General features: G+C 45.5%; 1 protein-coding gene across 13 annotated transcripts in view; it reads left to right on the top strand.

Moving 5' to 3' along the window:
- Positions 1–6388: 6388 nt before the first annotated feature.
- LOC147030941 (uncharacterized) overlaps positions 6389–13878 on the top strand; it is a 58781-nt gene continuing 51291 nt past the window's right edge. For 6 of the 13 annotated variants that reach the window (XR_015056573.1, XR_015056575.1, XR_015056574.1 and 3 more), the window contains exons 1-3: positions 6389–6510; positions 6941–7046; positions 7199–7265. Coding sequence is in view for 5 of the 13 variants with exons in the window: in XM_085875532.1 (XP_085731658.1) it covers positions 7223–7265 (43 nt within the window). In the remaining 8 variants the exon portion in view is untranslated. The remainder of the gene's footprint in view (positions 6511–6940; positions 7047–7198; positions 7266–13878) is intronic. The other 7 variants (XR_015056572.1, XM_085875530.1, XM_085875529.1 and 4 more) reach the window with 3 other exon arrangements.

Here is a 13878-nt window from a genome sequence, read left to right as displayed (position 1 = left end):
GATCCTTTCCCTGACCGTGTTGAGACGGCGGGCATGAACAATTCCCACCTCTGCTAAATGGCTCTTTATGTCATCAATTTCAATGGAGGGATCAATCCCCTAAATGACTCCTTGACTCTCCTTCAGAGACCTAGGAATCTGAAATGAGACCCAGACCCCACCAAAATGCGAGGCTCTCAACACCGTCTCCCGTTGAGCGATTGATTTGCACTCTGAAAAAGTTGCTGGATTTGAGCTTTTTGGCACTGGACATGTCTCCAAACTATGTTTTGATCATTGTTGCCATTTTGATTGGGTTGTCAGGGCTTAAGGGGCTTAGAAAAATCGGAAGCCAAAAGTAGAACCAATAGTTTGGCAAGTTGCTCATCAGGGATGGAGCTAGCCTTGACTGCTTTGGGAAGTTCCAACTGGTCGGTACTCTCCCGCGATTGTCTGCCCCTCTTCCTTGTTCTATTAAATGACCAAGAGGAATCCTCGTCATCTTCACCAGACACGTTAATCATCCTCAATCACCTCCTCCCGGCACACCGGTAGAATAACTTGGTCAATTGAGCTCAGAATCGACTGAAACACAGGCAAGACAGGATACTGAATACCAGAAAATCCGATGCACCCTCAACATCCCAAACCACCTCGAATGTGATCGAGATCGTGACCTATCTGCCATGCCAAGCTCCCCACATATCACGAACTTTGACCTGCCATTACTCTTCAATGGCCAGATGTATAAAAATAAATCGGCGAAAACCTTTCAAACTTTAACGGGTCGCAAGAAAATGAGAACAATTTAAACGAAAGGAAAAGGTATAATGAATACAAAATAAATAAATAAACGTGATTAACTAATTTACAACAGGATATCGGTACAGCCACCACCCAAAGCAGAAAGAACATACCGAATACCGTCGTAAGTGCTCTTCTCTCCCTCTCACTAACTCGAGGATGGGGGCACCAGAGGAGGGGTAGGGGGTAGGGAAAGAGCAAAAACGCTGCACAGCAGGGTAGGGGAAACAAGAGAGCACAAGGGACAACACAGGGTTAACACACACACGCAGAATGACAGAGGGAGAGAGAGGGGGGAGAGAGAGGGAGAGGGAGAGGGAGAGGGAGAGGGAGAGGGAGAGGGAGAGAGAGAGAGACAGAGACAGACAGACAGACAGACAGACAGACAGACAGAGAGACACAAAGACTCAGCTTCATTGTGGGAGATGCCAACGATGCAAAATGCCTTGGATTCCACAGCATGAAACTGAGCGAGGTGTGTGGCAGGAGTACCACCCCAGAGGGGAGAGCAGTGCTCCATCAGGCTGTGGATGAATGTTTTGTGTGTAGTCAGGAGCTTAGGTGTGCAAAGGAAGGACTTTACACAATGGAGGATGCCGAGTCGGCGACTTGGAAATGTGGCTTTCCCAAGACAGATCATGGCAGATAGTGAGGCCCAAAAACTTTCATGAAAGGACTTCTTCAAGGGAATTGTTGAGAAAGTGGATGGGGGGGGGGGGTTCCACAAGGTGACGCACAACATGGTGCCAATTTCAACATTCCCAGTGTATTTTCAGTTCACCTCGAGGGGTTCATGAAAAGTGGGATGTCAATCAAATAATGTTGGTTTTCTGTCAAAGTGTATAAACAGTGCATGGCATGGGTTCATCTTCCATCAATCCCCTAACCACCGAGGCCACCTGCAGCAACGTTAAAATCTTGAAAATACAGTATGTTGTCATGCTGTATTACACAGTGTGGAGAAGAGGCAAAGCATCATGATAGTCATGGTGGGGTAGCAACACAAATTTTGCCTCTAGTGACTATATCAATGACTTGAAGCTGGCGACTGATTCACGACACTTGATGAATGTTGTTGCGGTTGTGGGGGAAGATGGAGGAATGTCAGGAAAGTTAGGATTGGACCAAAATTTTCATCCACAGTGGTTTGGTCCGTGGACATGCAGGAAACATCTCAATGTAAATTAAGTATGGAGACTGTGAGCCTCAGTGTTATGTGTCACCACACGGGGTGTGTTGCAGTGTTAATTAGATAGGGATTCAGGATAACTCCCCCAGTATGTGATTGCCATGCTGCGACTTTTCCCTTTGCTTTTTTTTGTATTACAAACCAGCAATGGACCATTGCAGCTGAGCTGCATGACTGGGAAGGAGGAGGCCCCACTCTAAGGGTGACGGCGGGCGAAGCCACGTCCCTGAGGCTGATGATTGATGGGCATGACGTTAGAAGCGAGGGAGCCGTGCTGAACGGCGAGATGCCCCGCCTTCCCGGGTTAAATGTGAGCAAGCCATGCCCCGGAGGTGGAACGGCTGTTCGGTGTGACATCAGAGAAGAGAACGGGAGGGACGCAAGTACAGTAGTCATGGTAGGAACGTGGTTAGGATGGAGAGTCTCACTTTGCTCTCCTCTCGGCACGCCGAAATGGCTTTCCTTCGACGCATGAAGACGACGGCACGATTACTGGATTCGTGCTGAGGCGAATTGGCTCGCGTGGTGGAATGAGACGCTCGTCATTGACTCTTGGTTGGGTCATACGAGATGGACCTCAAGCCTCTTGTTTGTCCCCGAGGGGGTTGGCGCCATCCTGGAAAGAGCGTATCAGCAGGCACGATCGACGGAAGAAGCTGCACAGGGTCTCTGAGCTTTTGTGTTGAATACCACCCAGGAATTGCCTGACGTACGAACGTTCCACTGCGAGGGAGCGGCTTGGCACCATTTTTGGGCGTGTCTCTGAAGCTCCTCGATTCCAAGTTCCATAAAGACCATCTCTGGACAAAGCTAAGTGCCAGAATAAAGGGAGGATTTGCTTTTCTTTTCTTTCATTTCCCCTTGTCTGTAAATCCGTGTGTCTAGGCGCCTTGACTAAGACTTTAGTATATTTCACATATTATTATATTCTGATTATTGTCCTTTGTAAATATTTCTGTCATTAAATTCCTGTGTTTATTTTAAGTTTCTGTGTCCATGTATTTGTCATGGAGTTTGCATATAACCCCCCCCCTGTGCATATCTGTGCTCCCATTGATCCACCATTGTGCACCCCGCCCTCCCTCGCGCATTATAAACTGGGTCGGGGTTAACGTTAACTGCTAGTACCTCGACAATATCAATAAGTCGGGAATCCAAAGGATATAACAAAATACACCCGTGTGGGAGTGACTGTCATCTCTGCGAGAAAATATATAGCCTCCTGAAGGTAGGGCAGTTTTTGCAAACTTTGAAGTCACGTGAAGCGAAAACGAAAGCGAAATTCGAAAATCCGTCCTGACCAAATTTAGATATTGTCCCATAGATTCATATGCCACAATCAAATTCAAGATTGCTTGAGAAATGTAGGAGGAGATAGATTTTGAAAATCGTCATTTTCGCATTTTTTGCCAACTTTGAAGTCATGTGACACGAAAACGAAAGTGAATATCGAAAATCCGGCCCGACCAAAATTTAGATATTGTCCCATAGATTCATATGTTACAATCAAATTCAAGATCGCTTGAGAAATGTAGGAGGAGATAGAATTTGAAAATCGTCATTTTCGCAACTTCAAAGGCCTTGTGACCTTGACCTTGACCTTGAAAGTCATACCATCGTGTGCGTCTCATCGACCTCGATCAGGATCACTGATGATCAGATCTCCCGCTTCAACTTCATTGTGAACAGACGGACGGATGGACGGACGGATAGTCACCTCTCCTCTCAATACCAATATTATTAGGTCATGTTCGAAGAGATGACCTAAAAAGGGATTCAGAAGATTTGAATACTTTGTACACAATGTATAATCCATCATTGCATTGCAAAATATGATTGATGATCGAAACCTGACCTGCAATTTTCACACAGTTATCACCCATGTTAACGGTGATAAGGAAGTCCTTCAGATGGGTTTGTTCAAACTGTGTGCATGGAAAATGTTTGCGTCCTGCTACGAGTGGACCATAAGAGTGGTCATTTTTAGTGGCCGATCTTCCTCGATTTCGGACAGAATTCCATTTTTCATCAACTTTGATCTCTTAGATAACCTGAGGATTACTTGCTGCAGTGGGCAGGATCATGCCTTTCGCAGCATCTTCTTCAAAGTGCCAAGAAAATTCTCAAATGGAAAGGCTGAAAAACTTTCTTTGCATCCTGAGATAAATGGATAAGACTGTGAACAACCATTTGATCCAATCCATAAAATTGTGAAAAATGCTCAACAAATTGTACGAGAAGTTTTCCTGCATAACTATTGCGGTCAGCACACAATGAACGATTTGATGGGATGCTTATGCTGACCAAAAGCAGCAAAAAATTCTGGAACATTTCTTTCGTTATTTGGCCCATCAATGCAACAGGTCCTATATAAAGCAGAATAGCCTGAATTATGTAGCTTTCCAACGTTCATCTCAAACAAGCTACAGGACACGGCCGTGCACCACAACACAGCCGTACTCCAGTACAGCCGTACACCACAACACGGCCGTGCACCATAACAGGGCCGTGCACCACAACACAGCCGTACTCCAGTACAGCCGTACACCATAACAGGGCCGTGCACAACACAACCGTGCACCACAGCAGGGCCGTGCTCCACAACACGGCCGTGCACCACAACACAGCCGTACTCCAGTACAGCCGTACACCACAACACGGCCGTGCACCACAACACAACCGTGCACCACAGCAGGGCCGTGCTCCACAACACAGACGTGTTCCACAACACGGCCGTGCACCAAAACATGGCCGTACTCCAGTACAGCCGTGCACCACAACACGGCCATACACCACAACACGGCAGTACACCATAACAGGGCCGTGCACCACAACACAACCGTGCACCATAACAGGGCCGTGCTCCACAACACGGCCGTGCACCACAGCAGGGCCGTGCTCCACAACACGGCCGTGTTCCACAACACGGCCGTGCACCAAAACATGGCCGTACTCCAGTACAGCCGTGCACCACAACACGGCCGTACACCATAACAGGGCCGTGCTCCACAACACGGCCGTGCACCAAAACATGGCCGTACTCCAGTACAGCCGTGCACCACAACACGGCCGTACACCATAACAGGGCCGTGCTCCACAACACGGCCGTGCACCAAAACATGGCCGTACTCCAGTACAGCCGTGCACCACAACATGGCCGTACACCATAACAGGGCCGTGCTCCACAACACGGCCGTGCACCAAAACATGGCCGTACTCCAGTACAGCCGTGCACCACAACACGGCCATACACCACAACACGGCCGTACACCATAACAGGGCCGTACACCACAACACGGCCGTACACCACAACATGGCCGTACACCATAACAGGGCCGTGCTCCACAACACGGCCGTGTTCCACAACACGGCCGTGCACCAAAACATGGCCGTACTCCAGTACAGCCGTGCACCACAACATGGCCGTACACCATAACACGGCCGTACACCATAACACGGCCGTACACCACAACACGGCCATACACCACAACATGGCCGTACACCATAACACGGCCGTACACCACAACACGGCCGTACACCACAACACGGCCGTACACCACAACACGGCCGTACACCACAACAGGGCCGTGCTCCACAACACGGCCGTGCACCAAAACATGGCCGTACTCCAGTACAGCTGTGCACCACAACACGGCCATACACCACAACACGGCCGTGCACCACAACATGGCCGTACTCCAGTACAGCCGTGCACCATAACAGGGCCGTGCACCAAAACATGGCCGTACTCCAGTACAGCTGTGCACCACAACACGGCCATACACCACAACACGGCCGTGCACCATAACAGGGCCGTGCACCACAACATGGCCGTACTCCAGTGCAGCCGTGCACCACAACACGGCCGTGTTCCAGTACAGCCGTGCACCACAACACAGCCGTACTCCAGTACAGCCGTGCACCACAACACGGCCGTGTTCCAGTACAGCCGTGCTACATACAGCGCAACCTGCTCCAGTCTGTTCACCCGATGCTGAGTCGTTTGTTCACTCCAAGGTCTGGGGCCCGATAGCATAAAACTCCCTGATTCATTTCCACAAAGTATTTATTATACAGTCAGTTCGAGTAAATAAAACACATGTTGTACTTTTAAAGAGGGTTTTCAATGATTCGCTGTATCACTTAAAACCTCACACAATGCTTTTTTTTAACCTGAAACGTTAATTTTAAAACTTAAAACCTCATGTAATGAATGCAATCAACACTTTAGTTTTAAGTGTTACATTAATTTTACACAAGAATCACATTCCTCCTCCATCTGGAAACTCGTGTTCCCTTCAAGCATATTATGACAAGCGTCATTTTAAATCACGTGTTCATACTTTCGGCCTCTTCTTCCTCCAACTAATCTGATTTGCTGCCCGGCAGAGCATAAATATTTTCCCTCAGGGTGGTGGATTTCCAGCCTTGCGCATTGATACGCAGTGTGGAATAAAGTAGTTCCTCGCCCGCCATTTTCCGTGCCTGCCATGATTTCGTCGAGCTCCACTTAATCCTGTCGCACACGTCGTACTGAGGTACATTGTGATTCCTCAATTCGAAGAAATCCTTCCTTTAGAACCGTTGCTCTGCCGGGCAGAAAATCAGATTAGATATAGGAAGAGGAGGCTGAAAGTATGAACACGTAATTTAAAATGACGCTTGTCATAATATGCTTGAAGGGAACACGAGTTTCCAGATGGAGGAGGAATGTGATTCTTGTGTAAAATTAATGTAACACTTAAAACTAAAGTGTTGATTGCATTCATTACATGAGGTTTTAAGTATTAAAATTAATGTTTGAGGTAAAAAAAAAAGCATTGTGTGAGGTTTTAAGTGATTCAGCGAATCATTGAAAACCCTCTTTAAAAGTACAACATGTTTTATTTACTCGAACTGACTGTATAATAATTTGTGGTTTTGACTTTGATTTGAATAAGAGTTAAACTGTGAGATATGGTGGTGTAGCAGACGGACCTGAACGGCGGTGTACAGGAAAACAGCCGGTCACGTGACTCGTCGATGAAGAAGAAACCTCCGTTGGGCTTTGATTTGGAAGCGCCATTTTCCGAAGGTATGATCCGTTTGCCTTGTATCGGATAATCTCACACCTGTCGCAGTTATTTTCCTTTTCCTCTGCCGGATTGTTTATAATTCTGTTCGGTAATCCTTTATCATCGATCAGTTTCGTCGGTTAGTATCGTCCTTGATGTGTTGTTTGCACAGTTCGAGCGTTTTGGCGGGAAAACAATGAGGCCTGGTTATTGCACGTGCGCTTTATTGCTGCTCTCAGGTACACTAAAGGTTTTACTGCACACAAATGTTTTTTTTTTGCCGGAATTGCGCTGAGTCCGAGTACTGAAGAGTCGAGTCTGAGTCCCCCCAAAAATGGACTCGAGTCCTTCCTACATCCATGGTCACATCTCCGATATTAAGACCATCCTCATGTCACGATAGTGTTATGTAGTGCAGCGGCCAGCCCATGAAAAAGGCCCTAAAAATGAGTAACCCCTCCCAGTGGTAGAACAAAACAAGACCTGTTTTAAATGAATAATATGAATGTCTAGTTATGCTAAACTGGTAAAGGATAGTTTTCCACTTCTTAAAGGTGTAAAGCTGTCTGAATTAACCCCTGATGACCATACCTTTCTCCAGCTGTGGAAGGAACTGGAACATTCGATATTTTCCCACAAAAAGTCAGTAATGTTGTCTGAGTTACAAAACAGGTTTGTTGAGATCCTACAAACAAATGGACATGACCAAGGGCAAGAATTATCATCATGGAAGCTGAAAGAAAAACTGAGATGCCATTATGATGATAGGATCGTGTTTATTTCTCAAACAGGGAAATCTGACTTTGTGTGTTCAAATATGGTGACTGTTGGGGATGCTCTCAGAAGGGTTCATAAATTACATGTAGAAGTGAGTGAGCAAGGATAATTTGGACTAGTAAATGATGCACAAGAGGTTGACACTCAAAGTAATTTAAAGGTCCCATGACACTCAAAAGTACTGAAATTGCATATACTAGTGCGGGCCTGTAGAGGCATGCCCATAGGTGCGTGCCAGTATGTGCAGCTTCGTGCCTGCAGTATCAGGTCCCCAGCATCAATTGTGACGTCGTATCAAACGAAGAAGAAGAATTGTGACGCCCCTCTCTCTCGCCCCCCTCTCTCTCGCCCCCTCTCTCTCGCCCCCCCCTCTCTCTCCCCTCTCACCCCCTCCTCTGTCCCTCCTCTCTCGCCCCATCCTCTCTCCCCCTCTCTTTAATTGTGACACCCCCTCTCTCTCTCTTGCTTATCTATAATTATAGATAGATAATCTATATAACTCTCTTCCCCTCTCTCACCCCCCTCTCTCGCACATCCTCCTCTCTCTCCCTCTCTCTTGAATTGTGATACCCCCCTCTCTCGCACCTCCTCTCTCCCCCTCTCTTGAATTGTGACGCCCCCCCTCTCTCTCTCCCCCTCGGGAAATTCCAAACCTTGGGATTAATTAATAATTTGAATAATAATGATCAAACCTTGGGAGTAAATAATTAAATAAATTGATAATTACATAATAATCAAACCTTGGGATTAATTAATTCAAACCTTGGGATAAAACAGCTTTCAAACCTTGGGAAACACTTGGGAAACAGCTGAAATGGATGAGGAAGAACGATATCAAACTTTGAAAAGGCACATAATCAGGTCCCCAGTGTCGATTGTGACGTCATACCAAACGAAGAAGAAAAAGAATTGCGATGTCAACCGGGCAAAAATAAATAAATAAATAAATAAACAAACAATTGTGACGTCATTCGTGATGTCATAGCACCGTGTCCTGTCATTGGTTGACAGATAAATGGCCGTAACTTGGGAACGGCTTGTCCGATTGATATCAAACCTTGAAAAGGCACATCCGCGGGGCCCCGGCAATATTCCTGGCAAGTTTCAATCCGATCGGACTGGTGGTCGTCTAGTTATTAATAATTTGGGAAAATATGGCATGAGAAGGTGGAACGACACCTTCAGCTGACATATCTATGTGTATGTATAATATATATATATATATATATATATATATATATATATATATATATATATATATATATATATATATATATATATATATATATATATATATATATATATATATATATATATTATACACACACACACACCTTTTCAACACTGAAAAAGCAATGAAATGGCCGTAACTTGGGAACCGCTCGTCTGATTGATATCAAACCTTGAAAAGGCAAATCTTGAAAAAGGTGACCCGCGGAAAAATCCGCGGGTCCCCGGCAATATTCCTGGCAAGTTTCAATCAGATCGGACCGGCGGTCGTCGAGAAACTGCGGACGGACACACACACACACACACACACACACACACACACACACACACACACACACACACACACACACACACACACACACACACACACACACACACACACACACACACACACACACACACACACACACACACACACACACACACACACACACACACACACACACACACACCTGGAACTGGAATTGTCTATATATATTTATATATATATATATATATATATATATATATATATATATATATATATATATATATATATATATGTCCTGGAGGAGTTTTTCATCGTGATTTCTGATCTGACAATTTTTTCACAATACTCGTTCTGTAAAATTTCAAAAACAAACCTCTTAGGGAATGCCCCTAAAAATTCTGCCAAAATATATTGAGCTTTCATGTAACCCACATGACGTCATCTCCAGAACAAAGGCTGCACGCCAATTACTCGGGTTGGTGGTATCCATGATTGTATTGGCTTCCTGTGGGTTTCCACATTCGATTGGTCGACTCAAACGCTTCGTTCATTTCTGCTTAAAAAAAATCAAACGTTTCGTTTTGAAACTGGATGACATGGACTTTGATTTGTCTGGTTGCGACAGTGAGTGTGAGAGAAATGAAGGATTTTGGTCTGAATCAGATGGAGAATTGTCGGATAACGTAGTCGCGGGAGGTGAAGTTCAGGCAGCTGGAAATGGAATATGGCCTTACCAGTTCCAGCCCGAAGCAGGACAAGCAGAGTAGTGGGGCAGTTAACAGCAATTTTTGAAAGGAATCGTGCAAATGATTATACAAGCATCAAATTTGGTGCATTTGTTCTCCAGGGGATTCTAATCAAATCTGCCTGATTGGCCATTTGAAAATCCAAGATGGCGGCCATTTTTCAAGATGGCCGCCATGTTAGCCTCCCAAAGTTGACCTTTTGCGTAGAAGTATTTGTAGTTGTCCGATTTGCATGATCTTGGTGTGGATTCCTATGTTTTCAAGCCTGCTGGAGTGGAATTTCCTGTTTTTAAAGCCCCCTGACACTTTTTCTGATTTTGCACCACTTTAATGACTGTCATGTGAAGCTAAGCCTTTCTGCAACCGGGCTCTGGCTGGTAAATGTTCAAAGTTATGCATACCATGTGAATGTTCCTCCAGCTGCTACTGTCCACATATGCAGCTGCAGAGTGCTGTGCAGGGGAGCCCTGACTGAAAGCACTTTCATCTCCAGTTGCAACCTTTCTTACAGGAACACTTGGTCAGTTCCTAACAGCTGGCTGCAATAGGGGGTAGTGTTGTTCAACATATCTGCCACATCATCCCCATACAGTGGGACTGCTCGTGTCTGGACTGGAGATGGTTGCCTGGCCCCAGATGATCCCAGCCTGATAGGCCACTCGCTTTGCATGTTCTCTGAGGGCTGCCTGTGTTGGTGGAATTGAGTTGTACGGCCTCTGCTTGCGGGCAAAGAGATCCAGTCTTGCTCCGTCCACACCAGTGGCTGCGCTTGATCTCTCTTGCATGAGGACAACGAATCTCTCCAGCCTCTGCAGATCAAGATCACGAATCATTGTTGGATGCTGGCTGAGATTGATGAATGTTTCAGAAATATCATCAAAGACGTTTCAAGTCTGCCATGCAGTTTTCTTTCCTTTACCACGGAAGGCAGACACGACATCACATCCAGTGAACGCATGGAAGTATGCGATCCCTCTAACTTTCTCAGGCCCTATTGCAGAAACTCCCTCATCCACTGGAATCCATCGTGCCTTGGCCAAAGGCAATCCACATGTTCTCAAGACCTAGTTCCTGTAAGGATAGCAGTACAGATATTGCTATGACTAGTACGTCCGTGTCAATAGCCTTTATGATAATGGACTTGCTACCATCTGTCGTTGCATCCCTGGCATGTACAAATATTTGAGTGTCATCTTCTTCATGACACATGGAGACACAGCATCCAGTGACTTCCTTGTGTTGCTCATGGCATCTTCTCCTTTTGTGACAATGACTGTGCTTCACACATCTTTTCCCCAAGGAAGTTAAACAGCTCAGTCTTGTTGCTGTCATCTCGAAGAAAGCTTCTCCAGTTCATGTATAGTAGTCTCGTTCTCAGTTATACAGTGCCACCAAGCAGGCAGGGTGATATTTCAGTTCTTGTGCTACGACATCTCCTACACTCAGTTTGGCAAGGAGTTTTCTATCACTGAGTGTTTTTGCACATTTGTTTATTCTCTTATTCAATTTCATTGTCATTGCTTCTCTAAGCTCACCCCCTTGGGTTTCGCAAAGAAAACATTCTTGTGTTTTAGCTTCTTGGACCTTTCGTGGGATCTTGCTTCGACTGCCCTCATCACGTGCACATTTTTCAACTCTGTGTAACTTTGTGTTGTTAAATAGAAGCCTGCAACTCTCATGATATTGTGCCTTGTTTTGTCTCCAGGTTTCCTCTATCCCACCACCTTCGTCAAGTCTCGCAGGGTGTAGCTTGATTGGTAGTGCATTGAGTGAGTGAAACAGGAATATTCCTTGCCAAGTTCATATACCCATCATCTCCTCTTTTGGCAGGATTGGCCTGGGGGGACTTTAGATCTTCTTTCTTAACCTCCTGACATAGGCAACACTTGGTCCAGACAGTGTTCCATGATTTACCAGTAGAACTCGCATCCAGGGTCGAGGGTTTATCCTTTTACCACCCTGCACATGTGTAATGGACACTTTCCTGTATGGGATACAACTCTGTTTATGCATCTGCCCGACACCTAGTCCGATCGTTCATCCAGTGTCATAAGTCCCGTGTGATCTGTACACCATCCAGATAACTAAAACCCCATTATCCTTGGCTCGGCTCTCCCACGCTGGCACGTCCTGTCGATTCAGGTGCGGCTGCCTTACTGATCCGGGGTTGATTAGGCAACATTTGGGACACTTGTAAGTTGTTGCAGTGTGATGCCAACATACAATTCCTACTTAGCTGACACTGAACCCCATGCTGAGTTTCACAGCAGTGATTTCACCAATGTGCCTTGGTAGTGCCCGACAATCACTCCTTCAAGAAATTCTTTCTTGGCGATGAACTGGAAAGGTTGATTAAAGGACTAGTAATTGGCCTGCATTCAATCAGTACATCTGTTTCATCAACTTAGTGCACTTTGAAAATTTGGAGCGAGATGTACTCCATCACGCGCAGAGACCTTCTGTGTGCTACTCTCATCTTGTTTAGCCTGTGAGCCAACGTGGTTTACCAGGGTGTGGCCAATGCCGTGCACTAGCAACTTCTTGGAGCCAGAGATGAGAATTGGGCCAGTGATGAGGACCAGTGCCAGTAGTCTATCCAAGGGATGTGGCTGACTGCTGAAACAAAGGTACCACCTCTAACACTACACCCCTACACCCCATGTATAAGCTACTACTACATACATAGCTACTACTACGACATACATGTCATGCAAACCTATGAAAATCATAAACAAATGTGCAAAATCAGAAAAAGTGTGTGTCAGGGGGCTTTAAAAACAGGAAAATCCACTCCAGCAGGCTTGAAAACATAGGAATCCACACTTAGATCATGCAAATCGGACAACTACAAATACTTCTAAGCAAAAAGTCAACTTCGGGAGGCTAACTTGGCGGCCATCTTGAAAAATGTCCGCCATCTTGGATTTTAAAATGGCCAATCAGGCAGATTTGATCAGAAAGCCCTGCAGAACAGAAATGCCAAATTTGATGCTTGTATCATAATTTGCACGATTTTTCTACTATCTACTACACCAGAGGAAACTGGCGATGAAATTCCCAGAGTTCATGATGATCGGGAGGACATCGAAGGAAGACTTGGCAATAACAACTGGTTAGACTAAATCCTATTCGTAATTCAATAATGTAAATTTGACTTGCATACTGCTCGATATCAGAAATATTTTTGTGAGCTGATGTGACCAGCGCAGCGCAGCGAACATGTTGCTCCACGGCGAATAAATCGCAAGCAAGGCCAGCCCATGTCATCGACCAGGTCTCTCCGCGCATAAAACGAAGCAATCTCGCTGTCCGGATACGATGAAAACTTGTGTGCAGAACACACCTTGCGACACAATTGTCTGGAGCAGTCCAATAAATCTGACGTTCTGTTGCATTTTTATTTATTTTATTCCTACTGTCATGTAGCGCCAGTAGAAAGCAATGAAGAAAAGAGAATAATAAAAGAAAGCTACAGCACGTCAGATTTGTCGGACGAGTCGAGTCGAGTCGGACGGACGACGGATTTATCGGACAAGTCTAGACTCTAGAGTTGACGAGTAACTTGTATTAGCATGCACACAATGTATAAGTCAATGCGTTAGAGTCCCGAGGCTATGAGGCCGTGTAATAGGACAGATAAATTTGTCTTTCATAGTTGTGCCAACATATTTTTCCCTGTTCATTTATTACAGCATTTTGGCTAAATGTTAATGAATAGTGAAATGAGAGCGAGAGATGAACCTTCAGAGTTTAGGCTATATTCCATTTGATTGGAGCCGCTTCTGTGGACACACCAGGAAATACAGGTTCAGCTAGGAGTACATAAGCAGAAACGTATACATGTGCAGT

The sequence above is a fragment of the Eptatretus burgeri genome, chromosome 3 (assembly GCF_056783735.1).
Source record: "Eptatretus burgeri isolate ZD-2024b chromosome 3, Ebu_testis_v1, whole genome shotgun sequence".
In the NCBI taxonomy this organism is placed as follows: domain Eukaryota; kingdom Metazoa; phylum Chordata; class Myxini; order Myxiniformes; family Myxinidae; genus Eptatretus; species Eptatretus burgeri.
This window is presented reverse-complemented; position numbering and strand designations above follow the sequence as displayed.